This window comes from Labeo rohita, chromosome 24 (assembly GCF_022985175.1).
Source record: "Labeo rohita strain BAU-BD-2019 chromosome 24, IGBB_LRoh.1.0, whole genome shotgun sequence".
Classification (NCBI taxonomy): Eukaryota; Metazoa; Chordata; class Actinopteri; order Cypriniformes; family Cyprinidae; genus Labeo; species Labeo rohita.
The window spans coordinates 13,289,919-13,299,174 of NC_066892.1; the positions used below are offsets into that span (position 1 = coordinate 13,289,919).

The following is a 9,256-nucleotide window of genomic DNA, read 5'->3' on the forward strand; positions in this document are numbered from 1 at the left end:
AGTGTACACCTGATTGATTTTTTCAATAAACAAAATAATCAGGATCCTTATTGGATTATCCAACTGAAATGATGCCAATATCCATTTCTTTCTCTCCCACTGTTATACTGTCTAAAATAAACAGTCAGATGTCTAGCGGTGTCAGTGTTTCTCCCCCTGAAGACTCATATATTAATACATGTCAGAGGTGGGAGGTTTGGAGAGATTTGTTTGAGTGACTCGTGAAATGTGAAGCATTTGCATTTTGTTTGTCACAGTGGTAAAGCAGGTTGTATCCCCGAAGGGAATCTTCACCCGTGTGATTGAATCTCCTTGATTTAATGCACTCATCACTGACCTGTGCTTCCCTCTCTCCCAGGAATGTGAGTTCGGCAGGAGAGGAGGCTCGGCGGCGGATGAGAGAGTGCGAGGGACTGACTGACACGCTGCTTTTCGTCATCCAGACTTCCCTCGGAAGCAGCGAGATTGATAGCAAGGTATGTTTTCCTCCCGGGATCTGTCCATCTCTAACCGAACCACAGAGGCAACCTGTTGTAAAAGTTTTTATGTCTGTGAGTATGTGTGTGTGTAGCAGTTCATGGAATGCTCCATAACAAATAAACAGCTTTGTGGTTGGCTGCTCTCTGAAGGTTGCGAAGGCTTGCTCTTCTAAATGGCGTTGTTTAATCATGATTTAACTGGCAGCCCTCCATCAGACTCAGCGTGCTAATAGCAGAGCGGAGGGGATGCATCCGTCCTAATGAGAATTGAAGAGCAAAGCGTGTGGATGCTGGAGCGTGGCACAGTGCTTTCCCTCTGGTCATTTTCAGACTTGCGAGCTTTCCAGCTTTCCTACAGTTCCTGCTGTCTGAATCCCCCCGTGGTGCGCTCTCAACCACCTCTCTTCACAGTTTCCAAATTCACAGCAATTCTTGTAATATCTCTTTAGGTTTTATAGGCTGTATGTAGACTGTTCTGTTCCAAACCTGTAAGACCTTCCTTCATCTTTGGAACACAAATGAAGATATTTTTGGTGCAATCCGAGAGCGTTCTGTGCGACTGGCAGTTATTTGTTTTCTTTGTGCACAAAAAGTATTAACATAGCTTCATAACATTAGGGTTGAAGCATTGCTGTCACGTGGGCTATTTTAACAATGTCCTTACTACCTTTGTGTGTCTTGAATGTGGTAGTTGCATTGCTGTCTATGCAGGGTCAGAAAGCTCTCAGATTTCATCAAAAATATCTTAATTTGTGTTCCTTGATAAACAAAAGTCCTACAGGTTTGGAACAACATGAGGGTGAGTAATTAAAGGAGAAGTCCACTTCCAGAACAGCAATTTACAGATAATTTACTCACCCCCTTGTCATCCAAGATGTTGATGTCTTTCTGTCAATTATGGTTTTTAAGGAAAGCATTTCAGGATTTTTCTCCATATAATGGACTTCAATGGTGCCCCCGATTTTGAACTTCCAAAATGCAGTTTAAATGCAGATTCAAAGGGCTTTTTTAGAAAAAAAAGTGTACTTTTTAAGCACAAAAGCTTGTGTAGCACTAGCTCTGGGATGCATGTCCACAACGCTACGTACTACAGAATCACATCGAAAGGTCACGCCTTTCTAAACCTAACTTGCTGATTCTTTCCAACAGTGGAATAGATATGGTCCATTCTTGACAGCATTGAGATTCCTGCTCCATTGGCAGTGGTTGGCATTTTCCACACGTGCACCACCATATCTCGTATGAATGTTCTCAGCAGTCTCCTCTCTCTGTCTCATCGTCTGTGTACTCCGGCTCAAAAAGGTAGGGTAATGCGAAAAACCCCATCTCATTTTCTCCTACAACTTCAGAATCGTCCGACATCGTTGTACCTTTTTGTTTGTAAACAGCTTTTGACTTACTTGAACTTCATTAGTCATTGCATGTTCACTTTGTAAAAACTGGGTCTGTAGTTCCACCTAAGTCATGTGTGACCTTTCGACGTGATTCTGTAGTACATAGCGTCGTGGACGCGCATCCCAGAGCTAGTGTTATACAAACTTTTGCTTAAAAAGTACACAAATTTCAATTTCTCAAAAAAAGACTGATCGTTTCACTAGAAACTGGCACAGCATGTGATTGTTTAGAGCCCTTTGAAGCTGCATTTAAACTGCATTTTGGAAGTTCAAAATCGGGGGCACCATTGAAGTCCATTATATTGAGAAAAATACCGAAATGCTTTCCTCAAAAACCATAATTTCTTTACAGCTGAAGACAGAATGACATGAACATCTTGGATGACAAGGAGGTGAAAGTGGTGTTCTCCTTTAATGACAGAATGTTAATTTTGGGTGAACTGTCTCTTTAAATTTTAACATATTTCAAGATAGTTACTGTTGGATGTTCCTATTTATATGCATACTGTGACAGTTCTGTGCAGTAAAGGTCATTTGAAGTGTACTTCAGTTTTCACATGAACACTTAGCGTATGCATACAGACAAGCACATAGCCTTTCAAAGCATACTCCGTTTTAAGCGTGTGCAAGCATAGACTCTAGACACATGCGCACTAGAAAGCTTCATCCATCTCTCTTCAAAAGTTATTAACGCTAAAAGTGTCTCTGTACTCGTTTAAACTAAAGTTGTGGTGTCTCTTAACCCCCTTGCACAAGTGCTTGTCAGTGCTTGTCATCTATTGCTGTCAGCACTTTGTTGTTCATCCGTCTCATCCATTTCTTTTCGACTGTGAAAGAGAAGGCTGGATTGGTGTTGCCACCTCAGTGTTGCAAAAATGAGTGCAAAAAATTTTAAGACACATGCACGATCTGAGTATACGAGCTTAGAAAAATGAGTTTGCGCTCATACAGTATCCAAATATCGTAGTAAATAGTTTGCTCATTCTCATGTCGTTCCTAACCTGGTTGACTTTCTTTCTTCTGTGAAAACACAAGATATTTTGAAGAAAATTTCAACAGTCTTTAGTTGAATAAGTGCGGTTACTAATAATATTGCATGTTATTCCTTGTTTTTTTCATGTTTATACAAATTTGACAGTAAAGCACTAAGTTTGAGTTGGGAAGCATACAAAATTTACCTTTGTTAACAAAAGTAACATGCAAAATCTAAATTTTATATAAAAAATGTATATATTCTAATCTTATTAAATGTACCATTAATCTTATATAGTTTTATGTGGAACCGATATTCAGTGATTATATGTGATTTAGTTGCAAGAAAAGTTTGTTTTCCAAAGCACTTTGTGACTTTTCTTACTAAAAAAGTGTTAAACTGACAAAATCTGATTTCCTGATGATTTTATATATTATAATAGTGATATCAATATAAAAAGCAAAAAGTAGAAATTAACTGCTAATAAGCCATCAAGTGTTCCTCTACTGCCACCAACTGATTATAATGGTGATTTGATGTATTTTTTTTTTATTTTATGCAAGTGTTTGTTCACAAGTATATTTTGGTCATCTCATAAAATATAACATTCAAACTGGACCATTTTCGAGCTTTAAAGTGCTGGAAATAGTTGTGTGAAATGTTGAAAGTCATTAAAAATTCTGAGCTTGTTTGCAAGCTTGTTTGCATTGATAAACGCTCCGCGCTGCGCACCTCAAACGTAGCGCAGTTTTGTTCAGGGTTGCCAGGCTTTTACAATAAAGCCTGTCCAATTGCTACTCAGATCAACCCTAAAAAAGCCCAATAGCCCAATTTCGGTGGGGGGTCCCCCGGTAAAAACGTGTTCCGGGGGTAAAATACATGTGTTTTGTGTTTTTTTTGTGTGTGTGGTTTCCCTGGTAAAATTCGCATTCCAGGGGATATATAGCATGTTATTGGGGTCGCCTCATCCTGCGGCAACAGTGTTCAAGTAGCCCAATTTCACGGGAAAACTGCAGACTTGGCAACACTAGTTTTGTTACGCTTTTGTTTTGTTGTAGTTTGATGCTTACTATGTAATAGAAATAGCAGCACTTATAAATTATAAACTTATAAAAAACGCGACCGCTCACAAAATTTAGTCACACTGGCAGAAAAAATGGTCGCAGACTGAAGCCAAGATTAACAGTCATAAACATTTAGTCATTTTTTAAACTATGTTCTTTTGTGTTATGCAAAATAAAGACAGTATACTTTGGTTAAATGTGTATGTCGCTAAAAATGCATTTTTAAACAAATCTAGTGAGTCAATGATTCAATTTCCCATTCATAAAGACAGTCACTTGCTTTATTCCTGAATGAATCAGCCGTTCGAATTAATCAAATGAGTGAATGATTCAGTAATTAAATCCGTGACTTGCTGCCACCTACTGGCCGTTTAGCTTCATTTTTAAAGTATCTTTTCAGTTATTTAAATCGTTTAATATATCTATATTCAAAATTTTATATTTAAAACATTAATCTCAGCATGAATTTATGAATTTGATTGCACTCATGCCACCTCTGAGCCTCATTAAACAGGAAAATACACCTACAAGCCACTTTTGTGTTCTTCTGTGCCACCTCTGTAGTTCAAATTCATTTTGTTAATGCTGATTTCATTTGATTGGTAACTTATTTTTTACGTACTTTTAATAAAGTTAGAAAATTGCTAAGGTAAAAACAAAATTCCGCTGTAAATCACTTTAAGGAGTCAAATGGGAACACTGTAAAAGAAAAAACAACTTAAAAAAAAAAAGTAGTTTAAACTTAAAAAAAGTAAGTGTTCATGCTGCCTTTAATATCCACGTTTTCATGTAGTACAACTTAACATTTCATGTTGACTAAACTTAAAATTTTAAGGCAGCACGAACACTTACTTTTTAAGTTGAAACTACTTTTTTTTAAGTAGTTTTTTTACAGTTAAAGATTTTTTGATTATTGATTAGAAGGTGCTCTTAAAATGTTGACTGTGCTCCTAAAAAGAAAAGTAAGTGTAGAGCCCTGTTCTCGTTGCATAGCGTTGCTCTAAAAATACAGATCGGAGCAAAAGGGCATCCATCATGCATACTGAAGCACTTGAGAGGTAAAAGCACACCGATAAGCTTGAGAAGTGGGCTTCACCACTGTGCCGTTTGTCCCCATTTTACTGCGACCTTTTGATTTTCGCCTAAATATAAAAATACTAATTCTGTAAGTGCACCTCCAGCCCATGGTTACACCTTTTCTTCTTCTCTATACACACCCATTTAGCTCCTTTTAGAGCACTAAGCGCTTTTTTTTTATCCATCAGTGTGCTTTAACACATTACAAATGCTCAAAAAAGCAACAGTGGCCATTTTGCCCATCACACTGGCTTGGAAAAGGGGCAATCACCCTAATCACTCCAATTTCTTTTTGTGTGGTGATTTGCCCAGAGCTGTTTTCGCCAGGTGTTGGCCCAGCAGAGCTGTAATTGCTGAAAGCACACCGCCCGTGGTCTTAATATGCTGTTAACCTGTGGTTGGTCAAGCTCTCTCCTGTTGACTTCTACATTTAAAATTGGGACCTTGTAAATGCTACCAGTAAGAGAGATGGTGTTGGCTTAAATTTCAACATTATGTTGTACATTTTCAGCAGAACTTGTTTCGTTTTTCTCAAAAGCATGGCGAAAGCGAGGTCGGCCGTGTCTGGCACAGAGAAGTCAATATGTTTCTGTACGTCTGAAATGCCGGTGCATAATTCTCTGAGCGTTTCTCTGATTACAGTCATTATTTTTGTTTGTGCAGGGCATGGTCCTCCTCGTCCTATAATGGGGGAAAAAGAAAAACATGGAGATTGAGAAAAGCGCTCGTTTTTCATCATCATTTTGCGAGCGTTTATTTTCTATTTTCTGCTGTCAAGCATTGTGCCTGCTCTGCTGTGTCTCCTTGTAATACCCTGTTAAATGGAGTGTGAGCCGATGGATTTGGCTGGTCATTTTTCCCCATCTGCGAGTATATCCTTTAATCACATTTAAATGGGAGACCGTGTCAGACATATAATTAAGTACTTTCATATACTTAGTGCCAATGCAGCCTACACTTCCAGCCAACACTCACAGAAAGACGGAGACTGAGGAAATGAGAAAGTTAGATGAACTGAAAGAGAGACATGGAGAGAGGATAATTTAAGGGTGCAACAGAATAAATCTAGGACTTAAACACTGTAGGATGTAACTTTGCTGTTTAGGCCCTAGACATGTTTTCTCTAATACAGGGATCTTAAAATCAGATCACCTAATTGTTTAAAGTAAATACATGTGTTTTTACATACATAAATTTGGTATTTTATTTTGTTTTATTTTATTTTATTTTTATTTTTTTTGTATTATTTGAATATTTTTTCTTATAATATAATATTAGATTACAATGTATACACAAAATGTAAAAGCTAATTTTTATTTAATCTTATTGTATTTTATTTTATTTTATTATTTGAATATTTTATTTTATCTTATAATATTAGATTGTAATATATACACAAAAATATAAAAGCTAATTTTTTTATTATTTTAATATTTAATTTTATCTTATAGTCTTAGATTATATGTACACAAAAATGTAAAAGTTCCTTTTTATTATATATATATATATATATATATATATATATATTTTTTTTTTTTTTTTTTTTATTTGACTATGTAATAATTTTATTTTATATTATAATATTAGATTATATTGTAATATATGCAAAAAAATTTAAAAGCTCATTTTTTATTTTATTATTTAAATATTTTATTTTATCTTGAGTTATAAAATACACAAATGTGAAATCTCGTTTTCATTTAATTTATTATTTAAATATTATTTTTTTCATATATTAGATTATAATATATACAGAAAATGTAAAAAGTAATTTTTATTTTATAATTATAATTTATTTTATTTTACTATATAATAATTTTATCTTATAATAATAGATTATAGTGTAATATACAACAAAAATGTGAAAGCTCATTTTAATTTATTATTTGAATATTTAATTTTGCTTATATTATTAGATTGTAATTTGTACACAAAATGTAAAAAAAAATATTTTATTTTATTATTTGAATATTTTTTTGTTTTATGTTTTTTTCATTTTTTATTTTATTGTATTTTATTTTATAAATATATTTTATATTATTATTTCAATATTTTATTTTATCTTATAATATTAGATTATAATATGCACAAAAATGTAAAAGCTCATTGTTTTTTTATTTTATTATGTTATTTTATTATTTCAATATGTTGTATCTAATATATATATATATATATATATATATATATATATATATATATTTTTCTTTTTTTTTTTTTTTTTACTTCAACAGTCCTCTAGAGAATTGGATAACATTAAAGGCCAAACCATAATGCAGAAAGTAAAAATTGATTTGCAGGCCCAATTTCAGGATAAACTACTAAATCTTAAGGGGTTGAATTTCATTTTGAACCGAAATGAAATGAAATCCAGTAGTTTGAGACGTCTTCTCTAATGGATGCTTTTTTTCTGAGCATTTATTAATTGTTATGACAGCACAATGAGTGCATGCAGACTGCAGTGTGTATGTTGTGTGTGTGTATGTGTGTGTGTTTCCTCTTGTCTCAGAAGCAGCATGAGTTGGACAGATGAAGTTTGGCCCCTCTGGCCAGATGGGCTCTATCAAGAGCTCAGTGGTGCTAGACTAATACCTGCCCAATATCTGTCTCTCTTTCTCTCTTTCTCTGGCAGACCATAGAAAACTGTGTATGCATTTTGAGGAACCTCTCGTATCGGCTTGCAGCTGAAACGTCTCAGGGACAGCAGATGGGGACGGACGAGCTGGACGGCCTCCTGTGTAGCGATGCCAGCGGGAAGGACGGAGAGACCTCAGGCTGCTGGGGAAAAAAGAAAAAGAAGAAGAAGTCCCAGGACCAGGTAGGTCATCCAAAGCATCATTTACAGGCATTGGGAGCTGTGATTTGACCGTCACCTGCTGCCAATGGCTCTAACACACATTACTTGGAAATCCTAGTTCAGAGTGAATGAAAAAGGCTTTCTGAAGTCAACAGGAAATCAAATTGTACCTTATTTCCTTTGTTAATACATGATACTTGGTGCTGGTCTTATTGTATTTTCAGCTACATAATATGATGTGCATGCATGTATGTGTGTGTGTGTGTATATATATACTGTATATATATATATATAATTTGTACATTTTTGTGTTATCCTGCATTAAATTGCATTACATATAATTAAGTTTAATATTTAATTTTAAGTTTAATATTGCAAATTGCATTATGCAGTATAATTTTATACAATATGAATATTACATATATATTAAATTATTTTAGATTAGATTTGATTATAGACTACAATTTTATAATATAAAGTGTTATATACACATAGATGTAGAAGAAATATTTGCATAACATAATCTTTATATTTTATTATATTATTATATTATTTTATATTATATTATTGTTTAATAATGCAAATTGCATTATTAGGCAATATAATTTAATACAATATGAATAATAAGTATAAGATTATTTTACATAGAATTTGATTATAGATTATAATATAATATAAGATTCTAATATTTTCTATACACAAAAATGCAGAAGAAATATATGCATAATATAGTATTTATATTATATTATATTATATTATATTATATTATATTATATTATATTATATTATATTATATTATATTAATGTTAGTTTAATATTGCAGATTGCATTATTATGCAGTATAATTTAATACAATATGAATATTACATTAAATTGTTTTTGATTAGATTAGACTAGATGATAGATTATAATATAAGATTATAATTATATACACAATAATGGAGAAAATATTATTGTTTAATACTACGCATTGCATTATTCAGCAATATAATTTAATATAATATTCTAATTATATTCACAATAATGTAGAAAAAATATTAGCTTAATATAATCTTTATATATTATATTATATTATTAGTTTAATATTGCAAATTGCATTATTATACAATATAATTTAATATAATATGAATATTAAATATTAGATTATTTAATAGATTTGAATAGATTTGATTATATATTAGAAGATTATTAAATATTTCTATACAAAAATGTAAAAGAAATATTTGCACAATGTAATTTAATTTTATATTATATTATTTAATTTTATATTATATTAGTTTAATATTGCAAAATGCATTATTATGCAATATAATTTAATACAATATTAATATTACATAAATTATTTTACATTTTATTATAGGTAAGATTCTTAAATATTTTATACACAAAAATGTAGAAGAAATATTTGCATAATGTAATCTTTATATATTATATTATATTATATTATATTATATTACATTATATTACTTTATTAT

At 32.3% G+C, this 9,256-nt stretch overlaps 1 protein-coding gene across 1 annotated transcript in view; it reads left to right on the forward strand.

Annotated features, from left to right (window-relative positions):
- Positions 1-9,256, forward strand: part of ctnnd2a (catenin (cadherin-associated protein), delta 2a) — a 394,266-nt gene that overhangs the window by 326,651 nt on the left and 58,359 nt on the right. Inside the window, 2 exon segments of the mRNA XM_051098760.1 lie at positions 359-476; positions 7,617-7,802. Coding sequence (XP_050954717.1) covers positions 359-476; positions 7,617-7,802 — 304 coding nt within the window.